Genomic DNA, 26,308 nt, shown 5'->3' with positions numbered 1-26,308 from the left:
CTAATCCAGGCAACATTAGGACCCACTCTGCCTTTGTGCTCTCGAACTTGCCTCTAGTAATTAAATATGACTGTGTTATCCGTATATCCCTGACAGCGTACCCCACTGTCTCCAGTTTCAGTTTCAACAATTCACATTTGAACCAGATTAGCTACCCATCTGCGGATAGTCGGCTGTACTTTCCTTTTTTTCTAGTGCCCGACAGATCCGTACTTCTGATGTGTTGTCGAAGGCGCACTCTGTATGGAGGAAAGCGCAAGGCACTACTGGATGAAACTAGTTTACTATTTGTCATGCGACCTGCTCAGTCGGGTTGGATGGTCATCCAGTGCGGCTGACTGACCCGGCAAAGACAGTGGGAGTGCTTTCTCCATACTGATGATCTCCTTACCGACTCCGAATGGCTCCTGCTCTGAAATCGATGTCGGCTCTTGGACATAAGCTTTGCAGTGTACATCGCCTTCAATTTCATTTAAATTTTAATGCCAAATAGCTGTTTGCCATTTTACGAACTACCACTAAAATGGCTAAGCTTCGTTACTTGGCGCTTTCGTGAGTTTACAAAAACAAAATATACGTAAAACTGCCAACTAACAAAGCAAAGACTGTGGTCTGAAGACCCCTATTTTGTGCATTTCCCTATTACTTATCATATTGCTTCCCCTGAATGTATCAGTTCAAGATTTCGGTAATTTTTTTTTCGAGATTTTCGAAAAAAGTTGGGTCTTCCTTTTTTCGGTAAAGAATGTAACAAAATATATATTTCACCCCAAAAAATTTTTAAGGTGTAAATATTGTATGGAATGACCCATATGTATCTTTTGAGTACATAAAATAGTACTAACAAAATTTATATGAAACTATAAAAGTGCTAGTTTGCCAAATAATTCATATTTGGGCTTATCAGATAGTCATTGCTGTTATTTTTAATACCTTTTTTTATCAAATACACAGGTCAACAATTTAATTTTTTTTCTTTTGGTTTGAATCGACAACACCAAAGATATTTGTGTTCTTATGTGTAGCTTTGAAATTAACGGCAGTTTTGATTAACACATTGGTGTGCGTATTTTGAAAAACTTATGGGTACGTTACGAAGTTAAAAGTTGCGAAAACCTACCGAACCTACCCCAAATGCAAAATGATCGGTCAACTCTTGAGATAGTAGTTGAGATAGTAGTTCAGTGGTGAAAGCAGCAAAGGAAAGAAGGGAAAATCACATTGACGACTATTAGTTGTGCCGTGTTAATTGGCGTGATGTTAATATTAAACAAATATATACATATATTTATTGAGACGCAGATTCGACTGGAAATACCTGACCACATTAAACGAAAGTACCAACACCAAAATTTTGTTCCCTATGTGATATATCATTTTAAGAAATTCTCATTTTGGTTGTTGGTGTTTCCGACAGGGTAGTAGTGCGATGTGGAACGACTTTCCGTCATCCCTTGTGTCTCCAAACCAAATTTGACAAGGGATGACGGACAATCGTTCCACATTACATCACATTCTACGAAATCTTCAATGAAATGAGCAGTAAGAGTAATTTCGAAGTACTAGCGTATACAAAGCCAAAACTTTTAGCCAATAAGAATTAAATGGTTTGACAAGGGCTTTAGAACTATCTAAAGAAACTGCAGAAGTATTGGCTTCTGGTTTAAAAGATGAGGCCTTTTCACTCTTGGTACAAAAGTGGCTTTCTATAGTAGATTCAATCGGAATAAATTTTTTTTTGCTCAGATGTGTAAGAAGACCTTATTCTGTAAATGGTTCTAACAGAATATCTTAAAATTACATACAATTATGTAGCCCCATTTGCATTTAAAGTACGAATTTCCGATGGCCCACAAATAGGGATATTCAAATAACGATATGGAACGTGCTGCGTAGACCTCATTTGTTAAAGTTACTAAAAATTTGCTGGAAAATTACAAGTCACGAAACTACTCCGAAATAGTAACCGACATGCTGGCGGTTTTTAAAAGTTTAGGATGTAATATGTCCATTAACAGTACCTACACAGTCATCTTGACCGATTTCCGGAAAATCTTGGATCCCATAGCGAAGAACAGAGGGCGCTATTTCACCAGGACCCAACAATTGGAAGATAGTTTCCAAGGCCGATGAAATAGACCCCTGACGGCTAATTGATGCAACGTGATTGTTCCACTAAACCTAATTCACGAAAGTCGCGAAGAAGTAAGGATTTATATAAGTAATATTGACCACAATAAATGTAGATTTTTATAGAAATTTGTGTTTTATTATACGAGTTAAAATCGGTAACACAATACCTAGGAAACAAAAATGTTTTCCATTTATGAAATCAGGATAATATTCTTAGTTAGAAAGGGATTATAGCTACTTGGCAACAAAACCGCTGTTGACCAGTGTTATCAGAGTATCTGATCGTGCAATAGTTTGAGATAGCAGAGAATTGATTTGTTTTTGGAGTGATAGTTTACCATGTGATTCACGTTACGGCTTATCAGTTACTTAACGTGACATTTGGGTTTTTGACGTTTTTCTTTTATAAAACTTTCGAGAACTTATTATTTCAGATGTTAACAAATAACTAAAATGTCGAAAAGATAGCTAGGTGCAGAACACATGAATATTGCAAATTCATGTTGATATTATTAATATTTTTTTAATATAGAGACTTAAGTACATATTTCCTTAGATTCCTTATCGCAAAGTTATTTTAAAGCACTCAGCATATTATTAATTTCTAGTATTATGATGTAAGCTTGAGAGTGAAAATTATTCCTATACATTCTCACTAAGGCATAGACATACTGATTACAAGGATCTTTTCGACTTAACTATTTTCACGTTCTGCGAAAGCTCGACGAATGGCGGACTCCCTTAACTGAAGTTTCTTTGAGGAGGCCTAGTCAAATTACTAATGATGCCTTTGGAGGTGGTAACAGTAGGATATCCCTTTTGGTGAACGAAGCAAACCTCATTGAAATGTATTCATCAGAGAAAAGAAAGGGTAATATCTGGTATATGCTCCCCAGCAGATATTTTCAACATCACTTTTGCTCTCACTTCCCCTCGGGCTAGTAAAGGGCTATTGGCGGTATTGGTTTGTTCTTCAGCAAAGGGCATTCCGAGCCAACATACCTATGTATATATAAACGTCAGATGGCTGATGGACCGAGTGGGCTGGAGAGTCGCTGAATATCCTTCTGAATACTCACTTCACAGAACGCAGGTTCGACGTAGTGGGAACCACGCGCTAAACCATCTACCAACCAAGAAGACAATAGTTCCCCGAGTTGTATCAGACTGCTATTCACGATACGTAGGCAGTCACATAGAATATGCTCTGGGGTTTCCTCCACAAGCCTACGAAGCCTGCAGCCCGTCTCTACGGAATGCCCCATTTTATTCAAATGGTACCTAAGCTGGTAGGATCCCGACTAAGTTCAAGAAGTCTTCCGGAGTTCATCCAGGAAGAAGTAATATATCTCTTTGATCGTCTCATTCCCTATCACTTCCGTCAGTGGGCAGCAAACCAAAGATTCTACCCAGCTCTTAAGCGGTTCTGTAATGTATCCTTAAGGTGTACCACAGAAAGGTTCGGAACCATCCAAACGAATTTGGGCTTCAAGTTTTTTGAGACAGTTTACCCTTTCGTTGCCTTCAAACCCTTCTTGTCCCGGAACACACCACAGCGTTAGCTATTGTGTGCTCCCAGGTGGTCCAGAAGCCTTGACATCATTTTAAAACGTCTAAAGCTTTAACAATGCCTTACCACCCGACATAATATTTATTCTGAACCTATTTGTCCTTTTACGAAGGCACTCGGAAATACAGAGTTCGACTGCGAAGACCAACGCCTGGAATGTGGTTGGGTATGTGCCCAGTGGCAGACTTTTCTATAATCTTGGTGAAGAAGAAATAGCTTGAAAACCTCCATATCACCCCGAAGGTCTTCACTTTTCTTTCCAATCGAATTGGGTAGCAGGCCACTTTTCAATCCGAATAGACAATTGAGGAATGTCTGTAATGACACCAAGGGCATCCGTTGGACAAGTATGCATAGCTCCGGGGTTTACTACCGTTTTGAAAGACCAATACGTTAGTTTGGGGGATATTCGCCAAGTCTTACCACAAAGTACCTGACAGCCATTACAGCCTTGTTGTTAACATTCGAGTTCCAATTGAGCCTTTTGTTCTGAGTTACCCCCGAATACGTCGATTCATTTCAGAACTCAATTTAGTTCCATGATAAGGTGTTCTGTAAACAGTGACGATTCGGTGTGCCACATTGCGTGAAAATCAATACTTTAGTATCCTCCCAATAAGCTTACAAAAGAGAAAGTACTCCCACACTCTTTAGCCGGCAAGTATCAATGTGGCCTGATAACCAAATGAGTCTAACTGGGAAAATTCCCTTGCCGCAAAGCGTACTATTTCGCGCCCCGATTAATTTTTGAAGGGGTGCGTTTAGGCAGTTGAATTTGAATATTTACATACATATGAGAACTCGCCGAAGTGAAATCTCATGACACCATTTGTCTGTGTCTTTATTACATATCTAATACTAAAAATAGCACTAAACATTCNGTTGAATTTGAATATTTACATACATATGAGAACTCGCCGAAGTGAAATCTTATGACACCATTTGTCTGTGTCTTTATTACATATCTAATACTAAAAATAGCACTAAACATTTTAACACTATTTAGATTTGTAGTTAACATTTTGAGCAAAAGTAAAAAAGCTAAATAATTTTAAGAAAAACCTATAAAAAAGCTAGACGCCAAAAAAAATTATTCCGGCTCACCGAAAAATAACTAAAATGGTAGCACTGCTCCTCCCACGACAATTCCACAGCCGTCAGCCTCAATACCTATAAATTAGTACTGCAAAACCATCAAAGATTTAATAGGGTGGTCCGTTAAATGGAAAAAGGGTGCACAACTATTATTTAGAAAGCTGAAAACGAATTATGTAAATGTATTATGAAAATACATAAATGAAAAGTTGTTTTTTCTTAGCTTTTAAATCCGTTCAATATAAAATGTGTAAATAAAATAATATTTGTTACCTTATCTGCTTGACACTTGAACGCCAGTAGTCTAATTTACTTTCCTAAGCAACTTTTTCCTAATATGCTCGAGGCATCAATACATTTATACATACATATTTCTTCAAAATTAATTACGATAAGGAAACAGTTGTTAAATTTTTTATATTTTCTACGCAGAACGCCTTTTTTGGTATGGCTGTAGACTTATTTATGCTCACAGTTACTCCATGATACGAAAATAGAAGGTAATTTCATTTATTGACATTTGCTGTTGTTGCCGACCACTTGACTTTTAACAAGTTTATGACATTTAACTAAAATCATACTAATTAATCTAGCAGCAAATTTTTTTTCTTGAAAAAGAAAGAAATAGAAATTATTTGTAAAGAAATTGTATCAAGATTTTTAACAAGTAAAAGCCTCTTATCGCATTCTGTGTCAATATTTATAAAAACTACGATTTCCACATGAGTGGAACTGATTTCATTGTCACATGGGTAAGGCTTCCTCAAGTGGGCCCCAAATTTACCAAGATTAATATTTTTCAAAGATATTCAGGCAGCGCCGAGATTTGTAGTAAAGTACACTGTGTAAATTTTGTTGCAAAATTCCAAATAGTGTTTTTTTTTATCAACAATTAAAAATTTTTGCAGTGTTTTGGAAATTTTTATTTTTCTTTGAAAGTAAGTATCCGAATAAAAAAATTTTTTTGGGTGCATATTTAAAAAACATTAAACTATACGATGAAATTATTTGCGTAAGAAAAATATATTTTTTTTTGCTTTTCAATAATTTTTTTTATGAAAAATTCAACTTTTAAGCAATTTCTGCGCGTCGTGGACAAAAATTTTTAACAACAACTTCTGTAATAAACATTTCTGCATTTATCTATGAAAAAATGCGTGCATTTTGATATAGGTTGGTGAAATTTTATTTGCCAGACTCCCGCGGGCATGAAAGATATGAATTTAAAAGCAAACAGCTTTTGACTCCGTAGCCAAGTAAATTCTGTGTGTCGCAGGTTCAAATGCCGGCACATGCAGTATATAAATCATAGAAAAAATTTTTTTAATATGCATACATACACTACCGGCAAAAAGTTTTGGCACAGCTGTTTTTTACAAAATTGCATATATATTTTTATCGTAATATTTTTCCGCAATTTTTTTATAAAAATATGGTTAATTTCACAACAAAAACATAAAAATATAATTTCTAAACTTAATGCAAAATTCGCGAAATATCAGAAAATTTTAAACTTTTTAATCAGATTTTTTATAATTTTTTCGAGTATACAAAAAAAAAATTTAGTTAGTACTTTATATGAAAAAAATGCAAAACACTTTGAACAAAAAAATTTTCAAAAATCTGTGCGATTTTTAACTAACTCCGAACTTGCATTTTTTATACTAGAATTTAGTGGGCTACAAAACTGCATACCCGAAAAATAAATATAAAATAAATGCCCTTTACTCTATGATTTAAAACCATATTTCAAAAAAAGTTTCCTACGGGGTCATCAACTTTAAGTGTTCGTCAGTACGTATGAGTAACTCATGATACAAAAAGAAGTTCGTTTCATTTAAAATTTTTTACAAAAAATAATGCTGGCCGGATTTTTGCTTTAGTAAAGTTTAGACTTTTAACATCTCCAGTGAGATAAGCCGAAAAAGTCTACTTTTAATGTTTTTTAGCTTTTTTAATTCTTAAACTTTTATGAAAAGAAAAGTTTGAAAACCTCAAATAACCCGAAAAGGTCCACAATAAAACAGGAAGATACGAAAAATTTCTAATAACCCATACCTAAATTCAAAAAAAATAAAATAAAAAATCTGACAGGTTTGCCGAAAATTTCGAAAACTGACAAAATTCGCGAAATAAACAAAAATAATAATTGGCAAAGCTCTAAAAGTCTTGAATAATTTTGGAAAACAGCGGGTTCCAAAGAAACTTACGAATAAATCTGCAAAAACACGAAAAATGTCCAGTAAGTCAGAAAAATCTAGAAAATATCCGGTGAAGAAGGACTGAAGAGTCTGGAAAAAAGAAAGTCCAGCGTAGATCTGAAATTTCACGTAATTTTCGAATTAACGAAAAAATCTCGGAAACCTTATAAAATTTAAACACGTAATCGAAAAATCCCAAAAAAACACGAAAAGTCTTAGTAAATAAATACAAAAAATTCAACATCTTCGAAACCTCCAAACTCTGAAAAATAACAAACTTAAAAAACCTATAAATGTTTGGAAAAAAATCGGAGACACAAAAAAAGTATCGAGAAAATTTCCGAAAAAAATAAGTTATGAGAAAAAATTCGTGAAGCCCAAAAAAACGCTAAAGTTCTCGAATTAATTCGGAACGTCAGAAAAAATTTCGAGAAAGTCAGATCTGGAAACTATCCGTGGAAAAACTCATACAATTACGAAAGAAGATTCAATTGGTTTAGAAAAATTTCGCTAAGTCCCAAATAGACAAAAAAATTGTGGAACATTTTGAAATAACTTTAAAGAAATACCAAAGTGGTAGCCGAAAAAAAGTATTAAAAATCAACGCGATTTTCTGGCGTCTTGCACTTTGACATACTAAACTTTAAATTGTAATAAAAAGTTTACAATTTTTAGTTGTATTTCTTAAAGTTTGTTGAATTTTTATAATTTTTTACGAAGCTTGAAATGTGGATTCATGTGTGCTGGTTATGTAATATGCCAGTCTTTTATAAGAAATTATAAAAATTAAATAAAAAATTCAATAAAGAAGAAAAATAACAAAAACTGGTCAAAAAGGTCACTTAACTTAATTAGCTGATCACAAGTGGAAACCCAGAAAATCTCTGAACTTTTCGAATAAGGATATTGCGCAGAATCTTTAAAAAAGCTCCAAGAGATCATGAAAACTTTACGTAACAACAAATACCAACAAAAAAATGCGAACAATTCAGATTTTTTTTTTAAATCTCCACGGCTTATAGAGTACATACTTAAATAGTTGAAGTAAATCAAGGAATCAACTTTAAACCTTGAAAATATTATAAAATCAATTTTCAAAAAATCAACAACAATTTGTGTAAAGTTTCAACTAGTTGCAAACTTGGCCTCATTTCACCACTTTACGACTAGTTGAGGGCTACATTTAAAAAAATACAACATTTCTTAGTTTCAATTTAAAGTAATTTCAGCCTATATGAATCCCTTTCCAACTGGACGCCAAATAGTTCTTTATTTGTCATTTAGTATTATTATTTTTTTCAATTTAAAGTAATTTTAGCTCGTTTTCAATTGTTAGTTATTTACAACCAGTTCACCACCACACAACATTACATTTTCCCTACATGGATGCTTTCAACTGATTAGCCCTCTTGAATGAAAACAACAAATACCAAACTTATCTACAGACATAGTTAGTAGTGTTAAAAATTAATAGAGAACTGTCAAACCAAAAGCAAACGACAAAGCGATCATAGATATGATTGTAAGCAACTATTGGCATTGCGATAAACATTAGATAAAGCGTTTGCTCGCGTACCTGTGTGTGAGTGAGTGAGTACACGTGCATATATCATGTATGTATATCTTTTTTTTTAATATATGGCGAACGATTACCGGCAAAACAAAAAACCGGCTACGATAATTTGCTATAAAACTTCGACTCTTGCTTTTCTTGCCATTGCTACTTGATACGCTGAATTAGTTGGACGGTTTTAGTGAGTTCTTTAATACCGGTTGAGTTTCGTTTTCAAATAATTAAAAAAAAAGTTAAAACTAGATCCGTACCAAAATGCTGAAGCAACAATTGAGCCTGTAAGTTTCACACAGTTTATGAATCACGCATTCAACTTAACTATTAATTTGTTTTAAAAATCTGTTTGTTGTTATTTTCAATATTTAAAATTTTCTAATAATTTGTTTATCCTTCTAGCGCCTGCTTGTCAGTCATTTTGCTGGCATCCACCCAAATGGTGGCCAGTCAAGTTTTCCATTTGGGCCGTTGTCCCAAAGATATCACCACGGTGCAAGACTTTAATGTGACTGCGGTAAGTACTCTTACAGACAAATATGCTCGCTTAAACAAAGAATATACATACATACATATCTACATACATTTGTACTTCTGAAGTTAGAGTTCAAGAGCAGGGCAATTAACGACGAGTCGCTTGGGCGGTTATTGTGGCAATCAGAAAGAATAAGGAACAAAAATAAAATTAACACTAAATGTACTTATAGGAAATATTTTTTGTTAAGAAGGCACTGTCACACAAAAATTTTTAAAATATTTTTCCAAATAGATACATATTTTTCATCAGAATCGAAAAATGCATGTAAAAAAAGTAAAGTCGGAATTGGTATGCTTTCACCCCCTGGCACTGTTCCATATCGAAAAAAGGTCGCTAGAAGCGCTCAAAGTTTTCCATGCATTTTGTATTGGAAAAAAGGGAACTTTTCGTGAAAATGGTACGGAATTCTTGAAAATCAATATTTTTCGATCGGAAGGCTCTCTTTTTGTCTTCAACAGATTCCCAATAATAATGCCCAATTATCCTTTTAAAAATTTTTCTTAGTAACTATATTTTACAGGTCCGCCAAAACCCCTACCAAAATGAGAGGATACATAAAAAATCTTCATTATGAAAAAAAAAATGGTTAAATAAATAATTGGATATTGTTAATGAAAATCTCCTGAAGAGAACAGGAGTTTTCCGTTCGAAAAATATTGATTTTCAAGAATTCCATACCATTTCCACGAAAAGTTATTTATTCCCCTTACAAAATACGTGAACAATTTTGAGCGTTTTGAATGACCTCTAAATATTTTTCGCTTTCAAAATGAAAAAATAGAGGTATACTTTTTTTCAATATAGAACAATTCTAGGGGGTAAGAGCATTAAAATGCCGACATTACTTATTTTGGACCACCCTAATTTTTACTAGGGGAAAATTATCCTGAAATTCGGTCCAAATTTGAAAAAACTAAAAATGACGGTGGTAAATGAGCTTCTTTAGATTCTAAAAGTGAAGTCCCCCCAAACCACGAAGGCTTCTAATTAAAAAGTAATTAACTGCTAAAGTTGCACAATTTACCATACAAATTTGATTTATTACATGCAAGTGTTGGAAATGAACACAGATGTTGGTGCTGCCAGATGATGAAAATAGTAAAAAAAAGTCGCTGGTTTTTTCATTGAAAATTTGTATTTTATATTGAGATACCGTTTTACGTTACAAAGCGCCGCATGCAAACATTTTTAAAAAAAAATTTCATTATTTATCGAAGTATTAATTTTTATAAAAAAAAAAATATTATTGTAATAATAATGTTATCAAGATCATTATGAAACAAAAGCAGATTGTTGATCATCCCTTCCTTTAGAAATTTTTGTAGCACCTTTCTATACACCATTACAGCCATTTCGATTTGTTTGCTTGTTTACTTTGTTGAAAAAAGTACTAAAATTATTAAACGCATTTTATATTGTTAAAAAATAAAATAAAATACATTTAATGTATACAAAATACACGTGAACATTGCAAAGATCGTCTATTTATCAAAATATACGTGTTAAGTGCTCTTATTTTATGGAAATTTGCTGGTGAAACTGCAAAGAATTTAACAAGAAATTAATTAAGAAATTAAAACCGATGTCATGGAAAACCAATCTTTATTTAGTCTGTGAGAAGATCCATTTTTTTTCGAAAAATATCTATTCTATGGGTCAAATGTGCGAAAAAATTACAAAAAAATAGACCCACCCTAATGTATATAATTAATAAACTAAAAGGGCAGCCACTTGGGTTTTCTTAGATTGGTTTGATATTTGAGTACTAAATTGTCTTCCAAATCAATATGTGTTTTCGTTAATTTTAATGTTGCCACGTTATTCTTTAAACTTTTGTGCATACATCTGACCATTCCGCTGTCTAATCAGCTTTTAAAAAGTTCAGTATTTATTTATGACTACATACAAAAATAGAATTTTACAAATAGAAAATTAATGCTTCAAAAGTTTGTAAAGCTTATATAAATGTCAACTTTGATTTTTTGTTTGGATGGGAATTTCCATACACTCGCCTTGAAAATTAAAAGTGTTGCCACAAAATTATATTTAATTTTTTAAATTCCAATAGGATATGCTAGGGAAAAATTAATTTTTCCCTGCTGTCAGTTTTCATATTAAATTCAAATAAAAATAAAAAAAATTTTTAAACTAAAAAAAAAAATTTTTTCGTTAAACTTTTAAAGAATATAAAGGATGTATTAAAATTGTTATTTATCCTTTTAGCGCAAAACTTAAAGTAATATTAAATGTTTAATTAAATGTGGTTTGAGCATTTTGTTTTTTACATTAGTGTTGCCATATTTCCATTATTTAAAATATTTTACTACTACATATATCTAAGTCAAGCCAAGCTAATATTTTTAGACTGTAGTTAACTTCCGAATCTGAGTTAACTACGCACTGTGAATTTGGCCCTAAAACTTTTTTAAATTTTATACATTTTTTTGTCTGCAAAATTTCATTTTAGCGCTATCTTGTTTTCATTACACAAGAAATTCCAAAGTACGAAATTTGCAGTTAAAATACTGAAAACCATTAGCAAACAAGTATTTTTGTGCCCAACTTTTTGAAGTTTTCCAGACTAGTGTTGCCACATTTATATTTTATAAAATTACAATAACTTTAGTGTAAAGAATTTTGGGTTTCAATTAAAAAAAAAAAGTCTAAACGATGCATTTTTTCTTAATTTCTTAACACTGGTGCTGCCACTTATTCTAAATATAAAACGTTGCTATCCTCTCATTACGCAAGAAATTTTATAGCACAATATTTGCAGTTAAAATACCACAAACTATTTGGAAAAAAGTATTTTTGTGCCTAAAATTTAAAGTTTTTCAGACTAGTGTTGCCCTATTTTCATTTTATTAAATTACAATCAATTTGGTGTAAAAATTTTTTCCGTTTCAATTAAAACAAAAAGTTTTAACGATAAGACTTAAAATGTCAGAACAAACGTAGTGACGCTAAATTTTTTTAGTATTGTTTCACAGTAATGTTGACATACTTTCGTTGCATAAACATTTTCTTAATTCTAAAACTATAGTAATATATTCAATTTACAGTACACCATTGTTGTTTTTTGCTAAGCGAAACATTTTAAACAAAATTTTGGCTATTTTTAGTTCTAGAACTGGATATATTTCTAAAAAAAACTATTCCTCTATCAAGCCACAAACTATGCAAATTAGCCTAAATTAATAAATGTTTTTTTTTCAGTATCTGGGCCTTTGGTATGAATATTGCAAGTATCCCTTCATCTTTGAAGCCGGCGGTAAATGTATCCAAGCTGAGTATGGTGCTAAATCCGACACCCAGGTTACGGTGCTCAACACACAAACTACAATACTGTGAGTTGTTTCAAGTTCTACCAGCTTCTTTTTTTAACTAAAATTTTATTTTTTTTTTGCTTACTCGTTTTTTCTAAAGCAATACAAAGCAATCAATTGAAGGAGTCGCAACAATCGAAGGACCTGGAAAACTCTCCGTTACCTTCACTGCCATAATCTGTGAGTGTAAAATAATATTCATAGTATTTAGTTTAAATTCCAGACACAATTATGTCGAATTTTCATAATGCGGGATTTCCGTTGGCCATTATATGACCAAAATGGTATTGACAAACTTTGGCTCTAATGCTGAATTTCCACTAGGCATTAAAATAACAAAGATTTGGAGGCAATTAAAAAATGCCATGTGGATATGGATTTATTTAATGCCCAGATAAAATCCAACATAATAGTTCCTTTCCAACAAGCCTTAAAACTGCAGTTTATGCTTACTGGAAAACAAGATAAGAACTCGAAGATTTTAATTACTCGTATTAAATACAAGCAAACTAAAGTCAAAAAGCAGAAATGAAAAAACAAACCTTGCCAATCATCCAATGTTAAAATTCCTGGAACTTATCTCAGCTCTTAACTGCAGGTAAGCTTTTGGTCGAAACAGGAGGCTTTTAAAACTACCTGTATTATTGTTTTAATAAAAATAAGTAGTCATTCAATTAATTTCCATACGACATCTCTTAAATGGCACACATATTTGGTCATTCCACTGCCCAGTGGAAATCCGGCATAATACTTACATCTAATATATAAAAGCCTAAATTCCTAGTCCTCACCACATACATATGAACATATCACTCAAACTGTTATGCAATTCCACTGATTTTCAAACTGTTTTCCACCCAGCCTGAAAGTATGCATAGAAACGTTATCATCCACCAATTACGTTTTGTTTATGCATACCTACAGTTTAAACGATTGATTTAATTTGAAAAATCTTAACCACCCCAAGCGGACTCGAACCTGCGATTTCAGAACCAGAACCAGTAGTCTTCAAGTTACGCCACAGCCGACATTTGTAAGAAGAGCAATTAATTGCGTTTTATATTTGGCAGTTCAAAGACAGATGTCGCTGAGCGCTTAAGTTCTTCGAAATTGTCGAACTGGCATTTTTACGNATTTTAATTACTCGTATTAAATACAAGCAAACTAAAGTCAAAAAGCAGAAATGAAAAAAACAAACCTTGCCAATCATCCAATGTTAAAATTCCTGGAACTTATCTCAGCTCTTAACTGCAGGTAAGCTTTTGGTCGAAACAGGAGGCTTTTAAAACTACCTGTATTATTGTTTTAATAAAAATAAGTAGTCATTCAATTAATTTCCATACGACATCTCTTAAATGGCACACATATTTGGTCATTCCACTGCCCAGTGGAAATCCGGCATAATACTTACATCTAATATATAAAAGCCTAAATTCCTAGTCCTCACCACATACATATGAACATATCACTCAAACTGTTATGCAATTCCACTGATTTTCAAACTGTTTTCCACCCAGCCTGAAAGTATGCATAGAAACGTTATCATCCACCAATTACGTTTTGTTTATGCATACCTACAGTTTAAACGATTGATTTAATTTGAAAAATCTTAACCACCCCAAGCGGACTCGAACCTGCGATTTCAGAACCAGAACCAGTAGTCTTCAAGTGACGCCACAGCCGACATTTGTAAGAAGAGCAATTAATTGCGTTTTATATTTGGCAGTTCAAAGACAGATGTCGCTGAACGTTTAAGTTCTTCGAAATTGTCGAACTGGCATTTTTACTGACTGGTTTTGGTTTTTCACTGCTGGGTGTGTGTGTGAAACCCACATGTGCTCAGAGTGCGCTCAGTGAGCTATGTATGGTCTGCCGATCACTGGTTTATGCGATTTGGGTGTACTTTAGACCAGGGATGGGCAGAGTTTTATCCCTTAAAGCAATCAAAGAGCCAGCAAGTGTGCTACGCAAGTGGTGAAGCAGTTATCAGGGTAATTGTGCCCTCATTTAATAAAGTGAAATTGAGGAAAACATGCTGCACATATAAATATTTGTTTGAGGTATATATTCTAAAATTCCTGGTAGATTTTTTGCTAAAAATGGTTTGTTCCCGTCGTTGGGCGGGGTTTTTCACTAGTTAACTAATAACTGATGCTCGAATTTCTAAATGTTCTTTTTGTTCTCATTGCAGCTCTCCCTGGTTCATCTCCTTATTGGGTTTTAGCTACTGATTATACTAGTTACGCCGTTGTTTACAGCTGCACAAACTTGGGACTGTTACACACACGTAAGTCGATTGTGTTATTTAGAGATATATTTCAGATATTTCATTGATCGGACAACAGTCTAAGTAACCATAAGCATTCATTATTGAAAGAAGTCCTATTCTTGCCATCTGTTCACCTAGGCGCTCTAGCCCTCTAATGGTTGGTAATGTTCCGAATAATTCTTGCTTTGATGAATTAAGCCAGCCCTGGTTCTTCATCTTGCTATACTTCGATCAGGGTTCCTTAATATCTTGCAAGTCTGTACATCAAGCTAGTCCAATGAGTTAAAAAAATGCGTATAAATTATTGCAGAAGGCATCCAAATGCCACACCGCCTGACTGTCACAACTTTTTTGGTTTGGTGTTTTTTTTGTTTTTATTTTGCCTTTACCCCGACACTAACTTCTATGGTTTTACATGACAGTGAGTCATAAAGTTCCTCAGAATAGACTACCTCGATCCATCTTGAATTCGTCGGTAAGAAATTGCTTCAACGGCCACTCGGTATCTTCATCATTCTCTTCTGGATAGGAATCGTCCTTGCACTCATACATTACTCTTAAAGTAAAGATTGGCAACAATCAATAACCTAGTGAGAGGCGATTTTTTGTCAATGTCTTTCAGTTTTTAAAAATGAGGTGGAAAATTTAAGGACTGGGCCTGTAGATATAATAAGGTTTATATAAGGTTTAGGTTCAGAGAGTTGCCACCTGTTAAAAAATGTAATTCAAGTTATTTTATAATTTAAATTATGAATACCAACCGAAATTGTTTTGAAAAGGTTTTATTTCTAAATTACATCTAGGAGGGTTGCCATCTGTTTAAAAAGTCAAATTCAACCTAAATTAAGGAAATTAGGGAAGCGAAATACTATATATGTATATATCACAATAGGGATGTCAGACTAAAGCGGTTTAAAAAGGTTTTAGTTAGAAAATCCTTTGAAGTGCGTTGCCACCTATTTGAAAAGTCAAAGTGAATTATTTTATATACAATTTATGTATGCATATGTATGGATTTTAATAGATTACGTATAGCATTATTTTGGCATATATGGAGAGGGCTGACACCTATTTAAAAAACTAGAGTCAACTTGTTTAATAAGTTAAATAATCTTTTAAAGGACATGTATCAATCGAAATGGATTTGAAAAGGCTTTATTTCTAAACTTTATGTAGGAGAGTTGCCTCCTGTCTATAAAGTCAAAGTCAAATTAGTTTATCAGTTAATTGAAATATGTATCGCAGTTTCAGAGGAAAGAGATTTAAGAAAGTTTTAGTTTGAAAATATTTTTGATTAGGATCGCCATCTATACTAAATGTCATACTTATGTAACTAATATGTAAACGAATTTTTTTTAATTCATCAGATCTACACAGTTCATTGGAATTTTAAAAGTGAGTTGTCTAGTTGAAGGCATTAGCCTGTACTTACACTGAGCGTGAGAAATAAGTATATCCTGAAGTTTTTACGATTTTATTTATTTATATTTTCCAAACCAAAATTTTTCTTATTTTTTTATAAATATATTGTTCATTCAACAGCAAAAATCGCAAGAATCAACTTTCTTTCAAAAAATTTAAATCATTTTTTACTTAAATTGCTTTCGTGAATTTGGCTGTTAATTTCATAAAGAATTTTGAATTCGATTTCTTAGAAATTTTTTTTTTCGCTTAGGGTGTTGCGTACCTTCTTTCTTTTAAAAAAGTTTGCGTTCAATGGTGATCTTCAGTGTGATATGGAAGAAAATCCGCAACACCTTCGGAAAAAAAAAATCTCAAAAATCAACGTAAATTTTTAGCGACTTGAAATTTGAACTCTATTATACTAAAATGGCTAATGGGCAACAAAGGTGCGTACTAAAAATTTTCCTAAGAAATCGAATAGGAAATTTTAATGAAAATTATTTGAATTTTCCCGAGTTTTATATGAAATTTAAAAAAATATCATTCTTATGGTTTTGCTGTAGCGCAAGTAATTTAGTTACTGTTCAACCTGAGCCTGAAGTATCAAGTCTCCCACAGTGCTAGCTATCTGCGTCTGACTGCCAGTTTCGTAGTCACTTTTTTCCGCAGTAGAAAACAAAACAACTGAATTATCCGAAATTATTTAAACTATATACATAAACGGTTCTCTGTCGGCTTTCAATGCCTTGATTCCCATCTTGATATCACTAACGTGTAACCTCAATGCACTTAAAGCAATTTTTATTTACAAATAAGTAGGCGTGTATGTATGCGCCTTATGACTGCAAAAAAATTTTTCTCGTATTTTGTGGGGATCACTCACCCGCTGTTAACTTACATACATATATGTAAATTATACACACACGTAAAATTTTTTCTAACACTAGTACTTCTTTTGCTGCATTGTCATTGCGACTTTTCAAATAGTTTTAATTTAATCATTTTTCTAATCTAATTCTGTTTAGCCCCTTGCATATTGACATTAGGGCGCATCATTCTTTACACAATAAAAAAAGCGGTACTGTTTTTTTCTTATCGGAATTTTACAGTTAGTTATATTTTAAGACTGCTGCCGAAAATATGTCGTAAAAATATTAAGCCAGCGTTTCACCAAACGCATTTAAGTGGAGATTAATTCAAATTTAATTTTTCATTTAATCCTCAATTAAAATTAAAAGTGGTAGCAAAAGCAGGGCTGGTCTACAGTAAACAGCTGATACACAATATTTTGGTGTGTTTACATTGATCAGCTGATTAAACGTGTAACAGGTAGGTCACTTAAATCAAAATAAAAAACCAATTAAAATTGATTAGTAAAACCAAGAATTCCACAATTAAAGTAATTTTCAGTTAAATGAATCTGGTGAAACGCAGCCTAAGATTAAGATGAGCTAGCCCGAATCGAAAGTATCTTCCAAAATCGATTTTTTTTTTTTATAAATAAACTTAAGCTTAAACTCTAACAGCTATGAAGATCTATCATCTGAGGCGATCTTTTGGAAAAAAAAACAAAATATTTTTTATAACCAATTTTATTATTATTATTTCCAAATCCGTTCACATCAAGTAAATCTTAATATTTTCCCACATATTATGACGGAAGTCTTATAATATATTAAATTTTATAATTTCGGTGGAAAAATGAAAAAAGAAAATGTTTTGGCGGTGCACTCTAATACCGATACTTACGTGCACTGCAAAATAGTTTACACTACGATCTGATCTTGGTTGTGCAATAAATTGTTAGTTTTGTTATTAATAAAGTTTAATAAAGCGCATACGTTGCTAAATAAATGCGCAATGACAGTGTTAGTATTTCATCACTGATAGGTGCATATATGCCGCACATACATATGTAAGTATGTAAAGGGTGTTTAGACGTGTGGTTTTCAATGAGGCATTATTTTTTTCGGAGTTGGTCTTTTTGACAGCTGTTACTTGATTTATACTCAGTTTGGTTTGCCATTCCATAATGAACAGACTTACCGCTCTATTCCCACACCACTGACAAAACTCAGCGGCTGACTATTACCTTTACTGCTGCCCCTAATACTATGCCGCAAATTTATTTTAAGCGGTCGTATGACAATTGTCAGTTTTATTGTTATGACCTACTGAGTAAGTGACAACGGCGAAACAATGTTTATATTGTGTTTTAGGCGCAGTAATTGTAAAAATAGTCACATGATGAATTTATCAGTGTTGTTCNTGCTGCCCCTAATACTATGCCGCAAATTTATTTTAAGCGGTCGTATGACAATTGTCAGTTTTATTGTTATGACCTACTGAGTAAGTGACAACGGCGAAACAATGTTTATATTGTGTTTTAGGCGCTGTAATTGTGATAATAGTCATATGATGAATTTGTCAGTGTTGTAGGAATAGGGCGGTTACTCCGGAACAACGTTTGCAAATCGTGCAAATTTATTACCAAAATAATGGTTCGGTACGCGCGACACATCGTTCGCTGCGCCCAATATTCGGCCGACATAACCGCCCAGCAGAGTCGGTAATTCGAGCTACCATGGACCGGTTTACTCTAGTGGATCGACGAATGCGCATCGTCAGAGATGCCGTACAGTGCTCACCGAAGATGCTATTGCTGCTGTCGAGCAGAGTATCGAAGAAGACCCGAATGAGTCCATATATGGCTATAGAGCCATGATTAATGACTTTTTCGTGCTTGAATTGGAGCCAACATCCTCCGACCTCTGTGGACGACCTTTGGTTCCGACAAGACGGCACTACATGCCAAACAGCCAAAGAAACAATCAATTTATTGAAGGAAACTTTTGGTGAGCGCATTATCTCGCGTCGTCGGTCTGTGGCGTGGCCTCTAAGATCGTGCGATTTAACACCGCTGGACTATTTTTTGTGGGTTTAAGTGAAGTCGCTTGTCTACGCAGACAAGTCCGAGACGATTGACACCTTGAAAGAGATTATTCGGCGAGTTATTGCTGACATACGGCCCCAATTGCTGCAAAAAGTGATCGAAAATTGGGCCTCTTGGCTGGAATTTACTCGAGCCAGCCGCGGCGGTCACTTGCCAGAAATCATTTTTAAAACATAATGGCAAACCCTTATCTTTATAACAAAGCTACATTATTGGCGATAACATTAAACTATATGCGTTTATTTCTTCTTGAAAACCACATGTCTAAAGAGAAACACCCTTTACATAGTACATATGTAAGCACATACCCCAGTAGGAAGGCGTTAAAAAATACTTAGACTGTACATATTTATTCAATTAATTGATAAAGTTTTCCAAGAATCCCACATATGTATGTATGTATGTACATAAATATGTATGCACTTCACTTAAGTAAATTCTACCAAACCGCTTGTGAAGATCGAATATTCCCTATAAATGATAAATTTGTGTTAAAGAAAAAAACTTCACCTTTTTTGCTTGCACTGAAACCTAAGTACAACGAAGAGCAAGCTCCCCAGCAATGGTTTTTCTTGCATGTAAGCTCCTCAATTTGGCTTATTGTGTAGGTACTGTACGGTGAGTAGTACTATAATCAAAGTTACAGATCTCTCTGCTCGTCACTCTGTTCTAAACGATGTCGTGTCTAAATGGTTTGAGCGCCACTTGATACTTGTTGTTGTTTTGAGTTAGCTATTTTTTTGTTTTGGTTGTTTATTTACATTTGTTTTGACTTTGCAAAAAAGAAAACGTAGTAGAAATTTTTTGCTATCGTAAAACTATGAACTGCACAATTGAACTCTGGTGTCATAACAGCTAGCCGGTTGTCAGTCATTGCGAAGGTACAGTGACGAGCAAAACTGTAACATGGAGTAACACTTTTTATTTCAGCTGTCGCTATCTTTCCAAGTTTTAACGACATTCATACGGTTGTTGTATATTTTTATTGGTACATCTTTGCTTCCTCTGTCATAACGATTTGAAGTCAATTCAACAACATTTACAAAACCAGCAGACAAAAATGTAAATTAAGGCATATGTTACAGTTTTGCACTCATATATTTTTAATAACTTTTTGACAATTTTCACAAAAAAAAGAATTATTAACACAATGTTCAGTATGCTTTTGCTTTATTTAGTTCCTGGTTGCAATTTGGCATACCTAATGTGTATGTCTGTAAAAATTCTGGAGGTATAGCCTCCCATATATCCTTGGTGTGCTTTCACCGCTCATGTACTCCATTGGACGGACTTGGATACTTAGTAAGATGCGCTTTTAGTTGATTTCGCAAATTCTCGATGAGATTCATGTCCTCGGATTGTGGAGGTCATTTCAAATTAGCAAATTTCTGCTTTTGTTCCAGTCTTTGCGAACATGTGCAGTGTGTTTTGGTTGCTTTTTCAGCAGAAACTCTAATTTTTTCGACTACATCTTGCAAATTTTGTTAAAATATGAACAGATACTGTTCCTTACGCATAATGCGTACAAACGGATCAACAACATTTTTGAAATACAACCCCAAACTATTATTGACCGACCACTGTGATTCACAGTTTGCCTTACATGATGCGCTTAGGCTTAATTTGGGCCTTTGATCCAATACCATGCCCGGCCATCTGATTGAAAGCTATTAATTAAGTCTTGTCAGACCAAATAACCCTCAATTAAATCTTAAAAATGTGTTTTTTATTGCATTCTGTAAGGCCTAACATATCCCAATAGGCAACGGTCCGGTTTTCGTGCGATGCAGCAAAACGCTGCCACACTCGCACATGTATTTTGATCAAATTTGCTTTTTTCTTCTTTTATGATCCATTTTGCTCAATTTGGCAATTTTTCGCCTCACTATCTACTGATTTGCATTAAATTTTAATACCTTAAGCGCTTCTGTAGTAGTGCCTGCAGCGCTACTTGCTACTAAGTTCACAAGATATCGGACTGTAATATATTTTGACAGACTTTCTTTGTCCTTAGTAACACTTTAGGCTATATTTTTTCTCAGTCTTAACATTTTCATGTGGCAAACTCCACAATTTTTTGCCACTTTCCCTGCGGTCCCGCCTTTTCGCAGTAAATCTATTATTTACATTTATGTTTCCTGATTAACCATATTATTTATTGGTGATCACTTCTTGAATAAATTACAACACAGAAAAAAGTCATCTGACTTCCAAATAAGCAAAAGATAACTGTAAAATGCAAAACTGAGAGTGAGTGCAAAACTGTAACATTTGCCTTAACTTACATTTTTGTCTCCAGGTTTTTTTATTGTTGCTGGATTGACCTCAAATCGTTATGAGAGCGGGAGTAGGAGTGTACCAATAAGAATATACAACCAAAGTATGCAAGTCGTTAGAACTTAACTGACAATGACTAGCTGGTGTCATGAACAGTACAAGGTTATCATGTTCATTTGCGGTCATGTATGTGTATAAATATTAGGGTAGCCCTCAAGTGAAAATTATAAAAATTTTGTCAAAAAAAAAGGAAATAAAAAATAAAGTCAAATAAAATAAGCAAGAATAAAAATAAAAATAAAAGTAAAACTGAATTAAATTAAAATAAAATAAAATAAAATAAAATAAAATAAAATAAAATAAAATAAAATAAAATAAAATAAAATAAAATAAAATAAAATAAAATAAAATAAAATAAAATAAAATAAAATAAAATAAAATAAAATAAAATAAAATAAAACAAAACAAAACAAAACAAAACAAAACAATACTAAGCCAAATAAAATAAAATAAAATAAAAGAAACAAAAATAAAAAATAAAATAAAATAAATTAAAGAAATGATATAAAATAAAATAAAACTTTTTATTTATGAACAATAGGTAAAATGTACAATATTAGGAAAATGAAATAAAATAAAAAATACATAATTGAATAAAAAAATTATAAAAAAATTTAAATAAAATAAAATAAAAGCAACCATAAGTTATATTAGTCTTAAAAATATCATATAAACTAAATAAAAGCATATCAGAGAAAGGATTAAACTAAAAATAAATTCAAATAAAATAAAATAAAATATTATTAAAAAATGTAAATATGTACATGCTTTTATGTACATATAAGCCATTTTCAATAATTGTTTGGAAGAGACTTTCATTAAAAACGTATGAAGCATTTTAATATTGAGATACATAAGTATATATTTGGACCAAGCTAATGCAACTCACAGGAATATATATGTACGTACTTGCATTTATTTATGAATGCATGAATACAATACATAATCTAGCTGACGCTGTGAGTAATTAGTGCGAACTTTTTATTAACAAAAATGACTAACCGTATTTACGTACATACATAAATACATAAATGTCCATGCATTTATAGTATGTAAACAATTGTTACTACGCACATTCTAGCATTACATAAAGGTGAAGTACTGTAAATATTATTATTGTATCGCCATAATTGTGGCTCTATTTATAAAAAACAAAAAATGTAACCAATGCATATAGTATGTATTCTGCGAGCAGAGATACCTGCATGCATAAATATATGTATATGTATCTATGTATGTTCATAAGTATGGGAAATATGTATAGTTTTCAAAGTAAAATGCAATTTCAAGTAAATATTGTGCTAATGGGACAATAGCTAGAAGAGTAGTATTTTTTAATGAGCTTTGAAAGTCTGAATAATTTTTACACAGAGATGGCAACCCTGCTTTAAAAAAAATTCGCTTACTTTAGGAAGTTTATCTAAATAGAATATATTGTTACCTAAACGTAAAAAGGTGTCAAGTCCATTTGTTGATATTATTCAGGACAGACTAAACTAATTTTCGAAGAAATAGTGGACTTGGCGCCTTTTTCACCCTTAGATAGCGACATGTATGTATTTCTTGAAAGGTTTTCTTCCCAATCTTTGCTTTTTTATATTAATATAATAATTATATTTATAATATAATAATTATTAAATACTTGCAAATATGTATATACATATGTAAGTGTATTAAGCACTCCTACCGCCATAATAAAATTCTATATTTTGCCAATCCATCCTAATATTTGCCTGCATATTTTTTACTTTCCAGAGGTTGTTTGGATCCTTACACGCGATCGTACTCCATCTGCAGAAATTATTAAGGTGGCACAGGATGCAATTACCGCACAAAATTTGTCATTGAGCTACTTGGAAATAACCGAGCAATCGAACTGCAACTAATTTGAGGAGATACGGTTTTGGCATATGTCGAATATGAAAATGATATCGGTTTAACATAACACTTGTTAACCAAGTAAATATCTGTTCATAAGTGTGTCAATAATTTTGTAAATATTGTTGAAAATAAAATCACAAGTATTTGTTGAAATTAGCTACATACATTTTATTTCTTTATAACCAAGCGCCCTTGCGCACGAAAAGGACAGAAACTTTATTCATAAAGCGGTACTAATTTTAATTTATATTATCAGTTTCACATTTTTCTGCTGGGTTACTTTGTGAACATACGAGCATATGATGTCATTTTTGTTAAATTTTCGTTTAAGGTCTCAGTTCAAAACTCTTTTAGGCTTTTCAAGCCAGGGCGGCCGTAAAAATCTGTACCTTTTTTCCACTTGGGGGGAGGTGGGGGGTTATATATTTTTGGAGATTTTTTCATTTGCATACCATTTTATTCTGCACTTCACAGATACTTTTTCGTAATTAAGAAAAACCGAAAAAAGCAAAAGTTATATGTTCCCGTCTAATAGCATTTGAAGCCAGACCCTCCTGAAAGCTAAAGCCACAACATGTGTGTTTCAAGTATTAGTATTAGTATTATTATTGCACAATTGTTAAGCCCTTATTGATGATGATGAGGTCGCTGCAGGAAGAGTTGCGATCAGACTAAGGGAAATTGGGTGGGTAACTCACTCTTGCATTCTTTGAAGCTTCGGTTCCGTCTCAGGTAACACGAATTCTCTCTCGTTCCTATTTAAATCTTTTAAAATCTAAAAAAATTAAATCTAAAAACAACGGTTATATGTTCCAAAAAATAAAAATCATAGAATATCGATTATTTTTAATCGAAGGAATAAAAATCATTAAATAACGATTAAAAATGATCATAAAAAAAATGCAATTATGCGATGATTCTAAAATTAAAATCCTTCATAAAACAAATTACGTGTGAGGCATCAACGAAACCTTTTTGGAAAGACCTACGAATGCTATTATGTATGGAATATATCATCGGTTGATTGCGGCTTATTAGCATATGACCAGCGACTTTAGGAAACCCCACAAGAAAAAGTTAAGCGGGCACAAAGCACAGGATCTTGGTGGTACATCGTTAATGCAGAATGTACATCGTGGCGTCCGCTGTTTAGCAAGTAGTGCCATTCTACTGGAACCACATGTCGTCTATTTACAAACACACTTCCATATCGTTCAACTTAGGGTAAAAGAAATCAACTAACTTTAGGGGTTTTCTCGAAGTCGTAGCACGGATTGTATGAAATGCAAAAATACTATTCCAAATTTGCAAGGGTACGAGAGCCCCCAGATCAAGCAGCGAAATTCCGTATCAAATACAATAACAAGATGCAGAAAACAAAAATGAAGTGAGCGANTATGAAATGCAAAAATACTATTCCAAATTTGCAAGAGTACGAGAGCCCCCAGATCAAGCAGCGAAATTCCGTATCAAATACAATAACAAGATGCAGAAAACAAAAATGAAGTGAGCGGAATGACAGGAATGAGAGAAACATGTAGCAATTCCAACAACAAAACAAGTAGCACAGGGTCGCATTTTTTTAGCATTCAAATACTTGATTTCAAGAATAAAAAAAAAAAACATAAAAATAGAGTACAAAATCGTATACTTCATTTCCTGGGTACGGTTCGGCCATTTGTAAAATTTCCTTAGGTTATTGTGTCCAGATGCGATATGAAACACAAAATTTTAACATACATATGTAGGCAAAGGATCAGGGACCGAGAACGCGTTCGGTTTAGTTCTGCACGAGAACAAAATGAACATTCCAACAAAAGAACCAAAAGGAAACAAAGGTATTAAGAGCAGTTTGAACGGAAACTATTTAATAAAAAAAAACAAGGTATCGCGAACTTTTTCAAGGAGGATCAAATAAAAACAATAGTCTTGCGAACGTTTTGCTAGAGAAGAAAATGAGAACAAGCGTTAAGAATGCGAGCGGCATCTGCGTGTTGGGATGAAAAATCGTTCCAGATGGTTTATCATTAGGGTGAACTGTCCATTTATGGAACAGATTTTAATTTTCTGTGCAAGAAAAGTTCGTATCTTAAGTCTCTCGTTGACTTAATTTGCATAATTATGTTTCAGTTTTTTTTTTCATTAATTTTATTACTCAAACATTTCAATCTAACGAGCGCTATGTGAAAAATTTTGTTCTCGCTTCCATTCTTCGTGAATATTTCCGATAATATTTGTTCCCGTTTCGTTCTTTGCCAAAAACGTTCCGAAGGTATTTGTTCCCATTTTCTCCACTTAGAAATGTTCAAGAATGTATTGTTTGCATTTTGTTCTCTTTGTGATGGTTCCGCAGGGTTTTTTTCTTATATATTCCCAATAAGAACGTTCTGGGCAATTATTTTCTCATTTCGGTTTTGGTTTTGAAGTACGGTTTGAAATATGTATTTTTTTTTTTGCTTTTGTACGTCGTAGTGCTATTCAAGATCTTTAATTTGATATTTTTGAGAAGTCTCTAGGCCCTCTCAGTGCAGTTACAGGGGATTGCTATAAAAACTCTCGGCTTAACATTTTCCTCCCATTACGCTTTCGATCTTAAAAATTAATCTGGAGAAATCGGCTTAGGACATTTCTTTCAACTATAGTTTACAAAATAGAGAGACTGAGGCTTAATGCATTTCTGAACTGAGGACTCACAATAAATTTGTGCATGTGGATGCAATGCGAGAAATGTAAAAATCAAGAAGACTTAACGTTGCACGAAGTTTTAAGTTTACTGAAATTTCATTTTAATCGTTATGTTTTGCCGATTTAAAGTTCTAAAAATTCAATATTTTATCCAGTAAAAATCGTGTAATTCCCCTCGAGATCGGTATTTAGCACAAACTTTCATTCTTCTGTACAAACCATCGTGAAAGAAAACATACCTATTATGCAAATAGGTGATTCGAATATCGGGTTTGCTCAGGTTGGAAAGATCGAAGTCCGATAGATTTTCATGACATCAAATGAAACAGGTATCGGTTTTGATTTCCGA

At 33.1% G+C, this 26,308-nt stretch overlaps 1 protein-coding gene across 1 annotated transcript; it reads left to right on the top strand.

Annotated features, from left to right (window-relative positions):
• The first annotated feature begins 8,715 nt into the window (after positions 1-8,715).
• Positions 8,716-23,427, top strand: LOC108368527 (apolipoprotein D-like). Its single transcript, XM_017623373.1, has 6 exons — positions 8,716-8,850; positions 8,969-9,083; positions 12,321-12,451; positions 12,531-12,610; positions 14,622-14,717; positions 23,149-23,427. Exons 1-6 carry the CDS (start codon positions 8,828-8,830, stop codon positions 23,277-23,279), a joined length of 576 nt encoding a protein of 191 aa, XP_017478862.1. The 5' UTR covers positions 8,716-8,827; the 3' UTR covers positions 23,280-23,427.
• Positions 23,428-26,308: the final 2,881 nt, after the last annotated feature.

This window comes from Rhagoletis zephyria, unplaced genomic scaffold, assembly GCF_001687245.7.
Source record: "Rhagoletis zephyria isolate East Lansing unplaced genomic scaffold, Rhagoletis_zephyria_1.1 Rzeph_scaffold_03167, whole genome shotgun sequence".
NCBI lineage: Eukaryota > Metazoa > Arthropoda > Insecta > Diptera > Tephritidae > Rhagoletis > Rhagoletis zephyria.
Note: the sequence above shows the minus strand (reverse complement) of the source record. Positions and strands in the feature narration are given on the sequence as shown.